The sequence below is a fragment of the Thamnophis sirtalis genome, unplaced genomic scaffold (assembly GCF_051295495.1).
Source record: "Thamnophis sirtalis isolate CommonGarterSnake01/CBP01778 unplaced genomic scaffold, rThaSir2_p1.2 scaffold_13, whole genome shotgun sequence".
In the NCBI taxonomy this organism is placed as follows: Eukaryota; Metazoa; Chordata; class Lepidosauria; order Squamata; family Natricidae; genus Thamnophis; species Thamnophis sirtalis.
The window spans coordinates 50,898,912-50,917,008 of NW_028261393.1; the positions used below are offsets into that span (position 1 = coordinate 50,898,912).

Here is an 18,097-nt window from a genome sequence, read left to right on the forward strand (position 1 = left end):
TCCAAGAAGCTTCCTCAGAAGCTGAAGAAGCTTCTTGGATGAGAAGCAAACCATCTTGAAAGAAAAACCAGAAACTCCAGTTGCTTCTTGAAAAAGCACCTTTGGGAAAACCGTGACCTGGATGATGGAGAATCTCCATAGACATCCTGCTCCATTTGTATCTTTCATAGCAGTCCTTGTGGCTCCTAATTATTTCTTAGAAAAAAAGTGAGCACCTTAACAGTTCTTCTATTTGTTGCTTGCAAAATGCAATGCACACATCCTTTGTTCTCTATGACAAGGATTATATCTTTTTGGAAAAAGCACTTTAATCTATTATCTCTTACACTAACGAGCAAAAAATAACTCCAGTAAAATTCTTCAGCCTACAAATTCAAATCATGTCCAAGTCAACAAAAAACGTTTTGATTATTTGTTCGGTGCTGGAACTATTGTAAAATAGCAATAGAACTTGGACTTATACACTGCTTTACAGTGCTTTACAGCCCTTTCTAAGCTGTTTACAGAGTCAGCCTCTTGCCCACAACAATCTGGGTCCTCATTTTACCCTCCTCGGAAGGATGGAAGGCTGAGTCAACCTTGAGCTTGGTGAGATTTGAATTGCCAAATTATAGGCATCCGGCTGTCAGCAGAAATAGCCTGAAGTACTGCATTCTAACCACTCGATTCTTAATGACTTACAACAGTCCATTTAGTGGCCCTTCAAAGTTACAACAGCAGTGGGGTGGGGGGAAGTGAGACTTATGACCATTGCAGCATCTCCATGGCCACGTAATCAAAATATCAGATGCTTGGCTACTGACTCATATGTATGATGGTTGCAGTGTCCCATTTGATGCCCCTTTGCCAATTTCTGACAAGCAAAGTCACAGAGGAAGCAAGATTCACTTAACAATTGTCTTACTGACTTATCAACTGCAGTAATTCACTTAACGTCTGGGGCAAGAAAAACCATAAAACGGGGCAAAACCCACTTCACAAAAGTCTCACTCCATAACAGAAGCGTTGGACTCAATTGTGATCGTAAAGCTACTTGTACGTCATCAGATTTATCGTCGTTTTTGTAGCGTACTCTATATCCCCGTTCAACATGCGATGGTTCTTCCCATTGTTGTCTGAGCATGACACGGATGAGATTCTTTACACACTCAATGCAGATTCTGCAGCACATCAAAGAGGAGAAAGGGCACAAGCGGGTTGCCATTTATTTACAAGGAGCCTTTTGGTATTCCCGCAGTAATGAAGTCGGAAGTTACCTAATCCTATTTATGCCAAACTCCATATTTTTCAGCAAGTCCTGCCAGCTTTCATAAAGGTTTGTTTACAAGCAGAGAGTGTTCCACATTGACAGGTTTTGTTTTCCACACAAGGTGGCTGCTGATAATAACCACTCTAGGCAGTCCATGACCTACTTAAAGGACCAGCCTAGTGCTTCATTGTCCTCCTATCTCTCTCCCCCTCCACACAGCACGTTGGACGGAGAAGCCATGTGTATGAATCGCCCGGCTAGAGAGGTAGATGCCATGCTTCACCTCCAAGGTGGGCTTAAGAAAGCTAATCATTTGCTCTCTTCTCCGCAGGAAGCCAGAGAATCTGCAACTCAACACACTAGCGGTTGGGTGGCCGGCTTCTGGAAAAATAAATAAATATAAATCAGGCCAGTTGTAATGGGAATTCAATTTATTTTCGAGTCAGAGTTATTCCATTAGGTTGTTATATCTGCCACAGGGGTGATATTTGCAGTTGAAATCAGCAACATCCGTTGTCTGGATGTCTGCCTCCTCCTTTCCTGCCTCGTTCAGATATTAGCAGGACGTAGCTCTGAGCAGCGATAGTCTAAAGTGAAGAAAAATCACATCCTCCAGGCCATAAAAATTAATTTTGTATGTCCTTCTCTCCCCGCCACTGTTGTTATTTTCCATTGCCCAATCAATTTGAATCAGGATTGCTAGCTTGGCTCATAAACAGTGATTTCTTTCATAACGGAAGTGTTGTAAAGTTAGATTTAACTACAAAACCCAGCTAAAGGCAATAATCCCAGCCTCCTATCTGCATACAGCTGTTGCTTACAAATCATGTCTGTGTGTTTCATGGTTGTGCGCGTTGATGGCCGCCGAAAAAAAGCACAGCACGTACTGCCTACAATGCGGTGTAACTCAAAATCATAGAAAACTGGGTTAGGGAAACAAATTGCAAAGGGAGAAAACCCAAAGAATTGCTGAACTGAAATCTATCCTGTAATTGAACCGAACCATGCATGGGAAGCAGTAGACAGGAATGTACATGGCAATGACTAAGATTTCATGGAACCCTAATTGGAGCAGTTACGACTATCAAGTTTGTCAATGTATGAAACACGAAACCAATCACCGTTTTATGTCATTCCCCAACACAAGCAAGCTTAAAGTTCTCTACCCGCCTTTTCAAATGCTGGTAATGCAAAGCTTCCCATGCAAATCTTCCAATCCCCAGACAACAAAATGTTTAGGAAAAAAATTAGCATGAATCTACTGCAAGCAAACCCTAAGGATTACATTATGGATTGGTTTACTGACATACTTATTGCAACTTCTATGCTGTTCGGTTCTCAAAAGGCTTTGCACTGGTTATCACCAACAGCATTCCCCTCCCCCCACCAATCAGTCAGAGCTGAAAAAGCTTCTTGGATGAAGAAGCGAAACCTCTTCAAAGAAAAACCAGAGTCTAGTTGCCTCTTGAAAAAGCACCTTTGGGACAACCATGACCTGGATGATGGAGAATCTCAATAGACACCAACAACAAGCATACTATTTTAACTGTGGACATATGCAAGACTGCTCCAAACCACAAACATTCACTTGATTTACCATGACTGGAAATGATCTAAATCTCAACATCTTCAAATGTTCTCCTAAAGATCTATGACTTCATGACTCTCCTAAAGGATCAAAGGGAGAAGGAGGTCAAGATATTAAAGGTGGGGGAAGTTGTTTGAAGACCAAACTGAAAAGACTCAACAAGGCTCTCACTGTATATTGGACTTCCTCCAAGATGGGAGTTTTAACACTTCTTCTGTCTTCAGATCTCACTGAATAGACAGATTCAACAGCGAGAAGGGTATCTTGAAGAAAACCAAGGCTTGGGCTTTGTGAAGCTGACAACCAGGATCTTAAATGATGCAGCCAATAATGATGCTCTTCCAGGAGTTGATATTACATGGCCGAATCCAAAACTATCTAGTTGATTAAGAGTTGCTTATATTTGTTTTTGCAATACCGGTTTCGCATTTTGCTTTGCTTATGAAGGGTAAGGGGGGAGGGGGAAAGATGAATAGAAAAGCAAAAAGCAAGAATAACCTTTAGCAGGCATAGGCTTCCTGTTGTCAGGCACAAGTAACCAGAGCTACACATGCACAGTTCTAGCTGACTACTTTATTTTATTCTGCCTATTATACAAGAATCTCCCCATATTGGCAGCTCTTGCTTGGGAAGAACTAAAGTAAAGATAAAGGTTCCTCTCGCACATATGTACTAGTCATTCCCGACTCTAGGGGGCGGTGCTCATCTCTGTTTCAAAGCTGAAGAGCCAGCGCTGTCCAAAGACGTCTCCATGATCGTGTGGCCGGCATGACTAAACACCAAAAGCACACGGAACGCTGTTCCCTTCCCACCAAAGGTGGTTCCTATTTTTCTACTTGCATTTTTCATGTGCTTTCGAACTGCTAGGTTGGCAGAAGCTGGGACAAGTCACGGGAGCTCACTTCGTTATGTGGCGCTAGGAATTCGAACTGCTGAACTGCCGACCTTTCTGATCGACAAGCTCAGCATCTTAGTCACTGAGCCACCGCGTCCCCTTTGGGGAGAACTAGATAACGCTTAAAGACATCCGGTGATCAAACCTTGCCCTCTTGTGTTTACCTAATGAGTCCAGACTAATTCCTCACTTGAACCTTCCCCCAGATTGATGTCCAACATCCGTACTTCTTGAGATGTTTGGGCTTCAAACCCAAATAAATTCGTGTTAGCAAAGGCAAAGCATTGTGGAAGTTATAGTCCAATAACTGGAGGATACCAGGCATATGGGTAAGCAGATCTTTAAATGAAACCACTGTTTAGTTCTCCAAATGCTAATTAGTTCACGATAGAAATTCTGGTATCCAACTATGAAAGGCAATTTTGGATATCCTCCCTCCAAAAGTGAAACGCACATGGCTATCAAAATAGCCAACTAGGGTGACCTAGCGAGTAAGAAGTACAAGAGAGAGAGAAAAGAAAGCCACTCGATGCTCGAAGAATACCATCTACATTTAGACTGTTCAGTTCCTTAGCTGAGGAATTCATGTCTTGATAATATATTAGAAGTGCCAAGGCTATCTACTTTTCTCTTACTAATTCCACTTTTCAGACTATAGTAAGCTGTACGTGCTGTATTCTGCTTTCCAAAAAAGACGATTTACTCAATTCTACTGTAATGGGAGGTTAACGTTTAAATAAATCTGGTTAAGGCTATGAAGGCAGGAGGGGCAAAGGCTTATTCATAGCTCAATAACTCTTGAGTTTATAGGGATGAGATCATTATATCTGACCTGAGCCATAAAGAAGACTTTGAACACTGTTCTGTCAATGGGGATAAGTAATACAGTTTCATGGCAATCAAACCTGTTACAATCATAGTATGTGCTACATGCACTGGTTTCCTCAACTAGAGTGCATTGCTTTTATTTCTTGCAAATTCTCTCCTTTTTTCCTTGTTTTAAAGAAAGAGGATTATCTGCAGAAACAGAAGAAGATACATTCCATGATGTTTTCTTAGCAAGGGATTCAGAAATAGTGTTGTCATTGCCTCCTTCTTAGGGCTGACAGAGAGTGACTGGTCCAAGGTCACCCAGCTGAATTTGTGCCTGAGGTGGGACTAGAACTCACACTCTCCTGGTTTCTAGCCTCTTACCTTAACCACTGGACCAAACTGTCTCTATACATAAATTGCATGCAAGCAATAAATGTTTATGAATTCATAACCTTCTTTTAACAAACAATTCCATACACACAAGCACATATACAAAGCAGTGCAGGGCCAAAAGCTCTTCACTGACCATAACCATAACCAGGGGTCGGCAACCTTAAATACTCAAAGAGCCACAAAGGTTGTAACCGGAAGCCCCACATTCAATTCTGGAAGCGACGGAAAGTCTGGTTCCCTCACCATAGAGTCTCTTCCTAGTGTGGCATCATAATTTTCCTCTGCTGACTGGAAGTCCGGTTTCCCCACCATAGAGTCTCTTCCTAGCATAGTATCCTTTTTCCTCTGCTGACCAGAAGCCCTGTTCCCCTACCATAGAGTCTCCTCCTATGTGGCATCCTTTTTCCTTTAACTGACCAGCAACAAGTGGCTGATCCCTGCCCATAAACAATCATGCTTTTTGAGTATGGGTTGGTAGATAGTCTGTAATGGCTCCTCTCCTAACTTGAGAAAGTAAAGACTCTTGAAATGGATTATTTCAAAACGAACCTTTAATCAAGCAGGATGGAAACCCTTAGAAGCAAAGCAGCATCTGAAAACCTTTAGGCCATGCAAATGGGATTAAGCTGATAATGACTCCTCCCCTTTGTCCGAATGCAGATTCTGACCAATACACAAGTGTGAAGATGCTTCCTTAACTCTTCTGCCCTGGGAGTCAATAAAGCACACGTTCCCATGGCTATCTCTAGTTAGACATCAAAGTTATATATTCCACATGGCTACCATAAACATCCCTCCAGAGATGTTGGGACCTTCAGTCTCCCGGTGACAGGACACCAGTTGTAAAGGTGTAAAACTCAGTTGTTTCAAATGTAGCTAATGATTTAACTCCGAGGCTCCCCCTCCCCCCAGAATGACCCAGATGGCTTCCATGCTGAAGCATAAATAAACAATCACGCCCACATACACAACCACAACTGGGGGGCAAATGAATAAAGTGGAGCTATAAATCCGAGGCACAGAACCTTCAAATTAAGAAAAATGCTGTTTTGATCATTGTGGGGAATTGATATCACAGCATGACATGCCCATCCATGAATGTTTTGAATTTGCATCCTCCTCCTATGGGGAAATTATGCTGCTGATTGAATTAAAGTGCCACAACGGCAACACATTCTGATGTACCCTCTGCCCTTCCAATCCTCTGTTGAGAAGTTGAAAGCAGGCGGGCTCTTTCCTCTGCTTTTCAAAAAGCAGAAACGGTTGTGAATCGGGCAGTACAAATTGTGTTCCCAAGGCAGATAGTCATCCTGCAGCCTTTGCAGATGAAACGAATAGGGTACATATATGCATATAAAGGAGTCCCTGCAGGTTTTATTCTGCTAGTCAGCGATAGGGGGCGATGTTCATCTCTGTTTCAAGCCCATTAAGCCAGCGCTGTCCGCAGGGATTTCTGTAGTCATGTGGCCAGCATGACATCACAGAACAGTGCTACTTTCCCATCAAAGTGGTACCTATTTATCTACTTGCATTTGCATGCTTTTGAACTGCTAGGTTGACAGGAACTGCAATGAGGTTGGGAGCCATGTGAGTACCTATCACAAGGCACTCGGGTCTCAAACCTGGACTGCTGGCTTTTCAGCCAACAAGTCCAGTGTCTTAATTGCTGACACACACACATACACACTGATAGTATACACAGTCTGGAAGAAAGAAGTTGCTTAATGATGGATCCAGCACGGGCCAAAAGCTTGCAAGAATAAACCTTTGGTCCTAGTGTCTCAGATTCGATTCTGCAGGGGAGGTATCAGCAGATTTAGATAGTGAGGAGGTTGGGGAGGAACATGGGCCAGTCCTGGAGTCTGGGGAAGGTTCTGATGAGGGCTTTGTGTCAGAGGCAGAGAGGGGGCCAGAGCCGTATGCGAGTTATCAGCTGCCTTCAGAGTCAGACATCAGTGAAGCAGATGAACAACTGGAGCCTATTCCCAGTGTGTGCATGTGCAGAATTGCCAGACGAAGGAAACAGCTAAAGAACAGGGGTCGACTTGAGAGTAAGGCTGCGGGCAGATGATGAATGGACCCTCCCAGAGTAAATAAAAGAGGAGCGAAAGGGGAGTGGAGGTTGCAGGAGACAGTTAGTTTGTTTAATTGGTTTGTGACTCTCCAAGACTCCTTGCCAAGTTATGCAGCTATCGGCTTAGCCAGATAAGGTCTGTGACTATAAATCCTCCCTTGAAAGACTTTGCTGGTTGTGAATGAGCAGAATTCACAGTAAATTAATAAAAGGGGTTTTTGTCAGGACAAGGAACATTTTTTGTTCATGCCTCGGTCAGAACAATTATCCTGGGACACATATATTTAGCTTTGTTTGCTACACATGGAACTCTTTATTTAGTTCAAGAGTTGCATGAGAAGTGGGGAGGGGAACTAATGGGGTTTTCCAAAATGCTTCTATCTAGCTATTGAAAATGTCTTCATCGATTTCACAATGCCTTTCCAACCTACTTGAAAAGCAGCCTAAAGGGTAGTGTCTTGTTAAGAATAAGTTAATTTTCCAGGATTTTTTCTTAATGGAGGGTATGGAGCTACAACAGCTCAGACCTTGATTAAAGCTCTAAAGACTGACTCGCGCAATTCTGAATCATAACTAAAGAAGCTTGCCACTTGAAGTGCTTTCAGGATAATGGAACACCTTGTAAGGCTTTAATAAAATGGTGTACGCCAGATGTCATTGAACGTGAAACTGTTGTAGCATCTAAAATTTATTTACCATGGTTCTACACTGAATGAGAAGCACTTAGACTAAATTACTTGTAACAAAGACCTATTGGATCACTAGATTTAAGCGGGTCGTGATTGTTTCATTGCATTCAATGGTGCTTCTTATGAGTATGCTGTTCTGAGGGTTTTGTTTTTTTTACATGTGTTTTTCCTCAACTGATATTGCAAGCGAAAAGCAGAGCTGAATGGCATGGAATCACAAATGATTTATAGGGAATCCCAGGTTAGGTCCAAGCTTGGATTCAATTTCTCAAAGCCAAGGGGTGGAGCAACCTACATTACTTATTAATGCTACACTACATTTTTATCTTGGGAGACGCAGTGGCTCGGTGGCTAAGACGCTGAGCTTGTCAATCAGAAAGGTCAGCAGTTCGGCGGTTTGAATCCCTAGTGCCGCATAATGGAGTGAGCTCCCATTACTTGTCCCAGCTTCTGCCAGCCTAGCAGTTTGAAAGCATGTAAAAATGCAAGTAGAAACATAGAGAGAGAGAGAGAGCACTTTTTGTGGGAGGGTAACAGCATTCTGTGCGCCTTCGGCATCTAGTCATGCCAGCCACATGACCACGGAGATGTCTTCGGACAGTGCTGGCTCTTTGGTTTGAAATGGAGATGAGCACCGCCCCCTAGAGTTGGGAACGACTGGCAGATATGTGCGAGGGGAACCTTTACATTTACATTATATCTTAAACAATGAACTGTCCCTTGAAAAACAGAAAAGATGGCATGTCTATAGTTAATCTAATATTCATGTTTTACTCATAGCATATTTGGGCAATACGCATAAAATATCTTCCTTCCTTCCCTGGGGATTCCTTGTCACTCTTTGATGGATAAAGGGACTGACATAGTGATATGAGCATTTATTTTGGAAGGAACAAGGGAGTAGAAAGTAATGTTAGACTGAAATGATATTGATAAGTAGAGTGTCCTCAATCATTTGGGATTGAGTTAGTTGACCTTACAGGAATCTCAATTTGACCCTCTCAATTCCTGGCAACTACAATACAATGCAATACAATAGAATAGCAGAGTTGGAAGGGACCTTGGAGGTCTTCTAGTCCAACCCCCTGCCTAAGCAGGAAACCCTATACCGTTCCAGACAAATGGCTATCCAACATCTTCCTAAAGACTTCCAGTGTTAGGGCATTCACAACTTCACGAGGCAAGCTGTTCCACTAATTAATTGTTCTAACTGTCAGGAAATTTCTCCTCAGTTCTAAGTTGCTTCTCTCCTTGATTAGTTTCCACCCATTGCTTCTTGTTCTACCCTCAGGTGCCTTGGAAAATAGTTTGACTCCCTCTTCTTTGTGGCAGCCCCTGAGATATTGGAAGATTGCTATCATGTCTCCCCTAGTCCTTCTTCTATTAAACTAGACATACCCAGTTCCTGCAACCGTTCTTCATATGTTTTAGTCACCAGTCCCCTAATCATCTTTGTTGCTCTTCTCTGCACTCTTTCTAGAGTCTCCACATCTTTTCTACATCGTGGTGACCATGAAGTAGATGGGGGAATAGATGGGGAAGAAATGGAGGTAGTGACAGATTTTATTCTCCTGGGCTCCAAGATCATCACAGATGGGGACTGCAGCCCAGAAATTAAAAGATCAAGAGCCAAGGTGGCGCAGTGGTTAAAAGCAGCACTGCAGGCTACTGCTAGATCAGCAGGTCAGCGGTTCAAATCTCACCGGCTCAGGGTTGACTCAGCCTTCCATCCTTCCGAGGTGGGTAAAATGAGGACCCAGATTGTTGGGGGCAATATGCTGACTCTCTGTAAACCGCTTAGAGAGACCTGAAAGGCCTATGAAGCGGTATATAAGTCTACTGCTATTGCTATTAAAAAAAAAAAAAAAGATGTTTGCTCCTGGGGAGGAAAGCTATGGCAAGTCTAGACAGCATACTAAAAAGCAGAAACATCACCATGCCAACAAAAGTGCATCTAATCAAGGCTATGGTTTCCCCAGTTGCAATGGATGGCTGTGAAGGTTGGACCATAAGGAAGGCTGAGTGCCAAAGAATGGAGGCCTTTGAACGATGATGCTGGAGAAGACTCCAGCAAGTCCCTTGGACTGCAAGGTGAGCAAACTGGTCAGTCCTAGAGGAGATCAACCCTGACTGCTCTTTAGAAGGCCAGATCCTGAAGATGAAACTCAAATACTTTGGCCACCTAATGAGAAGGAAGAAGGACTCACTGGAGAAGAGCCTAATGCTGGGAATGATGGAGGACAAAAGAAGAAGGGGACAAAAGAGAATGAGATGACTGGATGGAGTCACCAAAGCAGTCAGCGTGAGCTTAAATGGACTTGGGAGGATGGTAGAGGACAGGAAGGCCTGGAGGAATGTTGTCCATGGGGTCGCGATGAGTCAGACATGACTTCACAACTAACAACAATAGCAACAACAGGGATCTGCTCACACAAGAAAGGCACTTCTCCTCTTTCACCCTCTTTTTAGAGTTCTTGTTGAATTTAACCCTCCCCCAAGAATACCCTTTTGCACAGAGACCCCCCAAGCTTTTAGAGTAGTCTACCATATGGGGGGGAGGTGTCATATCTGTGATCCCACTTTTAATAAAGCCCTAAAGATTTATTTAGGCCACCCTTTGAATGGGTGAGAATGTTTCACTTTAAGTGTTAGCTTATGGCAGAATTGGATTTTAATACTGTGCGGTGATATTTTTAACTGCAGCTCTTTTATCAATGTTTTATTAGGTTTCTATTGTGTGCGTTTCCAGCACTGTATTAATGTATGATTATTATCATTATACGCTGGCGCATAGGAAGTTTGTTGCTGTAAGCTGCCTTAGGAAAACATTATTTATAAATTTTTAAAATAAACTAATGAGCAGGAAAGAGAAAAGGTTTAACAAAGGGAAAAAAGAGAAACATCAACCTATTTGCCAAATCCAAATCCAATGTTTACGATCTGTGTCCCAACTCTCGCCATTAATACAGCATTATTCAACCAGCAATTTGAAGGTTGGTTTGGGGGAAATGGTGGCCTTTATTTATTGATCCCTGGCCTTTGGTATATTGCCATTATATACACAATTACTTCTACCAATTACAATTATTTGTTGTTATCTCAACTAGTTAAACACATGCATTTACGTTAGTAGGTAGAATGGTGGGATGGCCTTGAGGTGCAGCTCTCACCTCACAATCAGGAGCCTGTGATTTCAATTCTAGGTAGAGGCAAATATTTCTCTTTCTGAGCACAATGAGAATATATCTGCTGCATAAAACTCCGCAATGGTGATAGGGAGGGCATCCGGCCTCTACTAGCTCCATTCAGTTGCCCAGTCTTCATGGGAGTCGTTCAAAGATTATGATGATTTAAGCCAGTCGGTCCATCACAGAGTAATTAATTCCATGCAATTTAGTCATTCAAAAGAGAAGAGATTGACTCATCTGTCAAATGTTTATTTTATGATGCGGCTTCTCTCTCTTTTTAATAATGACTATATTTCAACATTTACGTTGTGACATGTGGACCATAAACTGTTATGCAGTTCTTGAGTGTTAAAACAGAAATATATTTTTAGGAGATTTCTGCCTATCCTTTACTACAGCCACTCCCTACAGCTCAATTAAAAGTATTTAGAATCTGACTTTGACTTAATATATTCCCATTTTTCAAGGACATCTACTTTGTTTTTTTTTAAAAATGTTCCCGTCATGGCCACAAACTGATCAATGGACTTCATCCGTGTCTCCATGAAACTGGTCCGAGTGATGTCTTCAGTTTCTTGTTACATCCGCATTTACTGCTATAGAAGCGTACCATCTCAACAGCTTGGTCCATGGCCATCAATGACAAACACCTTAAGTTTATTAAAAGCAAGGAAATAAAACCTGGCTGGAATGCTTGGGTGTGTGTGTTTGTGTGTGTGTGTGTGTGTGTGTGTGTGTGTCTAAGGATAGACTTGGCGGCAACTTAACTCATTGATTATGTTAATGAGTTGAAAAGTTCACTCTTAAATCAAGTCCGCTGCAGCATGAATCTAAATGGGCTGGAGGAGAGCTACAGTTTATGACAATATCACTGATGTAAGCAGTCTCGCCAGTAGAGAACAGAGGCACCGGTGGATCCCAGTGGATCTTGGGCTACACAGTTCATGGTGATGAAATTAAATCCTGATATGTAAATTTGAAAGTTCCTACTTTGACACACATCTGCTGCCATTTCAATCAGGGCTTAACCTAAAGAAAGATGAGCTATAACATCTAGCACCTAGCACCTAGCACCTAGCACCTAGCACCTAGCACCTAGCACCTAGCACCTAGCACCTAGCACCTAGCACCTAGCTCCTAGCACCTAGCACCTAGCACCTAGCACCTAGCATAGTATAGTATAGTCTTTATTGTCATTGTATGTGCATTGTAAGGTTTATTTGTCCTTCAATGATTCTGTCCAAAATAACATGTTCTCTCATAAGAGAGAAACATCAGCAGGAAGAACTAATCAAATGGAGCAAAAAATAAATAAATCCCTAAATGGAGAAACCAATCTTCTCAGGAAAATAACTGCACTAATAAGGATTGAGTAGTCTCAACAAATTGTCCACCTACCCTGGCTCTATGCCATCCCATTTAGGCACTTTTTTAAAGCCAAAGTGCATGAAGAGATGGCTGAGCGGATGCTCAAATGTGTGTACTCACATTTGTGAACCAACAGGGACAGCATACTGAAAAGCTGAGACATCACCATGCCAACAAAAGTGCATCTAATCAAGGCTATGGTTTCCCCAGTTGCAATGGATGGCTGTGAAGGTTGGACCATAAGGAAGGCTGAGTGCCAAAGAATGGAGGCCTTTGAACTATGGTGCTGAAGAAGACTCCTGCAAGTCCCTTGGACTGCAAGGCGATCAAACTGGTCAGTCCTAGAGGAGATCAATCCTGACTGCTCTTTAGAAGGCCAGATCCTGAAGATGAAACTCAAATACTTTGGCCACATAATGAGAAGGAAGGACTCACTGGAGAAGAGCCCAATGCTGGGAATGATTGAGGGCAGAAGAAGGGGATGACAGCGAATGAGGTGGCTGGATGGAGTCACCAAAGCAGTCGGCGTGAGCTTAAATGGATTTCAAAGGTTAGTAGAGGACAGGAAGGCCTGGAGGAACATTGTCCATGGGGTTGCGATGGGTTGGACATGACTTCACAACTAACAACAACAAAGGGAAGGGAAGGGAATACCACCTCTGCTGATATTCGTGCTAGTGTAGGTGTTGAATCAGGTCTCAGTTCTACAGGAAAACAATAGTGTGCTCCATATTCAAAGAGGAGTTAATATATATTAAAGTTAATATATAGTGTGCATGGAATCCATAATGAGAAGCATTCATAATTTTTATTCCAAATTTACTACCATTCAAGAAATGCTGCTTGAAGCAATCTCTCACTTTTGAGGTACAGTACAGTCCACCCTGTACAATTTGAGCAGAACTGGTATTCTTGGCCAAAACAAATTTAATGAACCTTTTTTTTAAAAAAAAATCCATTATCCCTCTATATTTGCTGGCAAATATTTCTTGGCAAAGCCATTTATTTATATGCCATTTATTTTCTTCTGCTGGATAAAAATCTGATCCCTTTTTTGCTCTTCCATTTACTTTTACTTTCCTTTTAAAAGCTATCTAATAACTCAGCTGTTTCAAACCCTCATTAATATCTTCTCATTTATTAAATGGTTCCCCTTCCTCCCTAGAAGCATTTTGCAGCTGAGTTATAAAAGCACTTTCTTCTTTCCCTTCGAGCAAAAGGCAACTAAGTCTAATATTTTTTTTTATTATTTTTTAAAAAGAAGAATCCTGCTGTTTTCACTTCTCGTTCCATCTCTTCGATTGAATTGAATCTTTACCCTATGATGCTTAAGCATGCATCACTTTGAACAATTTATAAATATTCAGCTTTTTAAAAAAAAAAAAAATAATCTCCAAACCAAATGAGTAAAACTCCATGCAATTTTCTTGCAATTTTCATTAATCTCCCCTCATTTTTCACCAAGGTGAAACTGGATAGTGTTCAACCACAGACAACAGGTCCACTATTATTATTTTGGTTTTCACAGACTCTGAAGCTAAGATCTCTCTCTGTCTCTCTCTCTGTCTCTCTCTCTGTCTCTCTCTCTCTTTTTCTCTCCTAATCTATCTATCTATCTATCTATCTACCTATCTATCTATCTATCTATCTATCTATCTATCTATCTATCTATCTATCTATCTATCTACCTACCTACCTACCTACCTACCTACCTACCTACCTACCTACCTACCTATCTATCTATCTATCTATCTATCTATCATCTCTCTCTCTCTCTTTCTATCTGTCTGTCTGTCTGTCTGTCTCTCTCTCTCTCTAATCTATTTATCTATTTATCTATCTCTATCGCTATCTTCTATCTATCTATCTATCTATCTATCTATCTATCTATCTATCTATCTATCTATCATCTCTCTCTCTCTCTCTCTCTCTCTCTCTCTCTATCTATCTATCTATCTATCTCTATCTCTATCTCTATCTCTATCTCTATCTCTATCTCTATCTCTATCTCTATCTCTATCTCTATCTCTATCTCTATCTCTATCTCTATCTCTATCTCTATCTCTATCTCTATCTCTATCTATCTATAAGCAAAATACCACTCACTCATCACAAAATCTCCAGAACTTCACTAAGGCTGCATCACGATTACTATTACTCTTCTCATCATTCCTATCACCCATCTCCTCCCACTTATGACTGCATGACTGTAACTTTGTTGCTTGTATCCTTAGGATTAATGTTGATATTGATTGTTTCCTGATTGTTTATTTGTGCCCTATGACTATCATTACATGTTGTACCTTATGATTCTTGATGAATGTATCTTGTCTTTTTATGTACACTGAGAGCATAAGCACCAAAGACACATTCCTTGTGTGTCCAATCGCACTTGGCCAATAAAGATTTCTATTCTATTCTATTCTATTCTTTTCCACTCCACTCCACTCCACTCCACTCCACTGTTCTCCTTCTATTCTATTCCATTCTATTCTATTCTATTCCATTCCATTTCATTCCATTCCATTCTATTCTACTCTACTCTACTCCACTCCACTCCACTCCACTGCTCTATTCCATTCCATTCTATTCTATTCTATTCTGTTCTGTTCTGTTCTGTTCTGTTCTGTTCTATTCTATTCTATTCTATTCTACTCTACTCTACTCTACTCTATTCTATTCTATTCTTTTTCTATTCTATTCTATTCTATTCTATTCTATTGGGTCTTTTAATAGAAAAGGCATAGTTAGAGTTGCTTTTACAAGAGTAACTTTTTCTTTCCCTTTTCTGTTAATCTACCCAAGCATTACCAAAGCGTGCTGACTGGGTCAGTCAGTTAGAAAGCTTCATCTTTGCTTCCCTGAGAAAGTTAATTTGCTTCACCGCATATCTAATTCCATGGAGTTCCCTTGTTGGTTTTCAAACGCTTCACAGCGAGAGCTGCTGGTCACGTTGACTAAGTATCATCCCTACATCCAGTTTCCTCCCTGGCAATTAATCATAATTTTAAAAAGACTTCAGGTTTCGGGGGGTGGGGGAGGAAGAAGAAAAAAGACATCTAAGCACAGCCATCTCTCAAGGAGCTGGCCATTTAGCATTCACTGAGTAGTACCAAAATGGGAGAAGGCGTGAAAATTGGTTGAATGTGGAAGAGATTGAAAAGAATGAAGGGGCTGAGTGGAGAAGAACAATCAAGGCAGGAAGGAGGTCCATTGGCAGCTAATCCCATCAACCAGCAGCTCAGCCCAGGTGGCTAGAAACCTGCTACGAAACATTTTCACATCCTTCAAAGAAACTCCACCTGAATGAACCCTTTATAAATGAGCCTGGCAAATTTCTCACATTGCTTTTTTTCTTCTTTTTCTTTTACCCCAAACTAGCATTAAAAAGTTCCTTATTGAAATCCGCACAGATCTTCTTTCTTTGAACTAGAGTAGCTGTGCGAGACTTGAAAGGTAATTTTCCTTACTTCTTGGGATAGCAAGACTGCATAAGTTGCCGTATCCTGCAATCCATCTCAATTGGGATTCCAAGGACAGGCGGATGATGTTTTTCCTTCTGTCTTACGTTTTATTTGTTAAGTCTTTTTTTTTCTCCCACGGTGCAACTCTCTGACCCAACAGATGGCCCACACCAAGTGGCTAAATGCAAAACAGAGAACTGATTCTGATAACCGATAATTCGCGCTCAGATGGGAAGGAACAAGTGCACACCCAATCATTTTCGTAAACACTTTTGGTGCAGCCCACAAGCCGTAACGCCCTTCCCCATTCCACCACTTTTAATCGTGTGTCTTTCAGTCAGATAGAAGAGCAGAGTGTGGCTTTTTCCGAAAGGCAGCCGGACTTTCTTTGCTTTTCCTTGAAGGCATTTCGCTTCTCATCCGAGGAAGCTTCTTCAGTTCTGACTGAAGGGTGGAGAACCGAAGAAACTTCTTGGTGGAGAAGCGAAACATCTTCAAAGGAAAACAAACAAACAAACAATGTCTGGTTGCCTTTTGGAAAAAGCACTTTTGAGACAACAATGACCTGGATGACTGAGAATCTACATAGACATTTAGCAGCTAGTAATTGAAAAAGAGAAATGCTTAGAAAACAGATGATTATCCAAGAACAAATTTCATTGTCTTCTTCAGGTAAAAGGAAAAGAAGGATGAGGAAGAGGAAGAGGAAGAGGAAGAAGAAGCAGAAGAAGCAGAAGAAGAAGAGGAAGGAGAAGGGGAAGAGGAGGAGGAAGAGGAGGAAGGGACCAGGAGAAGAAGAAGAAAAAAGAGGAAGAGGAAGAAGAGGAATAAGGAGAAGGAGAGGAAGAGGAAGAGGAAGAGGAAGAAGAGGAAGAGGAAGAGGAAGAGGAAGAGGAAGAGGAAGAAGAAGAAGAAGAAGAAGAAGAAGAAGAAGAAGAAGAAGAAGAAGAAGAAGAAGAAGAAGAAGAAGAAGAAGAAAGAAGAAGCATGGGAGAAAAGCAAGAAAAAAGATGAATGGGAGAGGGGGACTGAGCATTCTTTATAGCCAAAGGACTAACATTCACCTTAAGAAGTTCATAATGTTGAATGCCATTCACTCCAATATCAGGATCGACAGCGGAGGGGACGGAATAGCGGGAATTGATCGCGGTGTTCTCAGGGATGGAGATATTGATGACCGTGGATGGGAAAAGTGGAGCGTTGTCATTTATATCCTCAATCAGGAATCGGATCTTGACCAGCCTGAAGACCTCATCAGGAAGAACTGCAACTTCCACCTCATAAAAACAACGGTTCTCACTAAAAATGCCAGAGCAAAGCTTTTCCCGGTCGATGCGGTTGGCCGTGGTGAATATTTCTCCGGTGTTCTCCTCCACGCGGACGAGGGGGACATCGCCGGTCTTGTACACAAGCTTGAATTGAAGCGGGGACGAAAGGGGCACATCGGGGTCAAGGGTCAGGTTGAGATCCTTCAGCAAATTGCCAATGAGGACATTTTCCGGTAACTCCTCCCTCACAGTGTAATTCTTCTCCTGGGCCCCCGACTGAAATACAACGCAGACCAGTAAGACTGCCAATAGGTAAGTTCCAGAAAGCAAGTCCATCTCCAGAACAGCTAAGGTGTTGTCCAGCTGAACACCAAGCAGAGCTAGAAAATAAAAGAGACAGAAGGAAAAGAAAAGGTTTTATCAAAAATGCAAGGGGAGAGAGCGCTAATCTCATTTTTTTTTCTCCATCATTTTTTTTTCTCCACCAGGGGTTGACAGAAAGATGAGGGAGTCAAGCTATTCCTGAAAGCACCTGGGAGCAAGACGGAGCAATGGACGGGAACTAATCAAGGAGAGAAGCAACCTAGAACTAAGGAGAAATGTCCTGACAGTTAGAACAATTAATCAGTGGAACAGTAGTTGCCTCCGAAAGTTGTGAATGCTCCAACACTGGAAGTCTTTAGGAAGATGTTGGATAGCCATTTGTCTGGAACAGTATAGGGTTTCCTGCTTAGGCAGGGGGTTGGACTAGAAGACCTCCAAGGTCCATTCTAACTATTCTAATTCTAATTCTATTCCATTCCTTGCAGAAAAGAAAATATATACATTCAACAACAGCTAGGAAAAAATGAAGCCATTCACAACATTAAGAAACATAACCTTTAGGATTGCACAGCATATAAAGATTCAAAAACACATATCCCATTAAATCCTGTATCTAGTTAATTCTGTTCACTCATTTCCTCCCAGCAACCACCTATATCTGGAAGCCAATCCCAGTTCACTGCCATGGTGGCGGGGAAATATACCAGAAGTGGTATTCAGCAGGTTCTGACCAGTTCTGGAGAACCGGTAGCGGTAATTTTGAGTAGTTCCGAGAACCGGTAAA

The 18,097-nt window shown here is 41.7% G+C and overlaps 1 protein-coding gene across 1 annotated transcript in view; it reads right to left on the reverse strand.

Annotated features, from left to right (window-relative positions):
• Positions 1–18,097, reverse strand: part of PCDH11X (protocadherin 11 X-linked) — a 720,099-nt gene that overhangs the window by 588,063 nt on the left and 113,939 nt on the right. The window contains exon 2 of the mRNA XM_087727565.1: positions 16,786–17,369. Within this exon, the coding sequence (XP_087583691.1) occupies positions 16,786–17,325 (540 nt within the window). The 5' untranslated portion in view covers positions 17,326–17,369. The remainder of the gene's footprint in view (positions 1–16,785; positions 17,370–18,097) is intronic.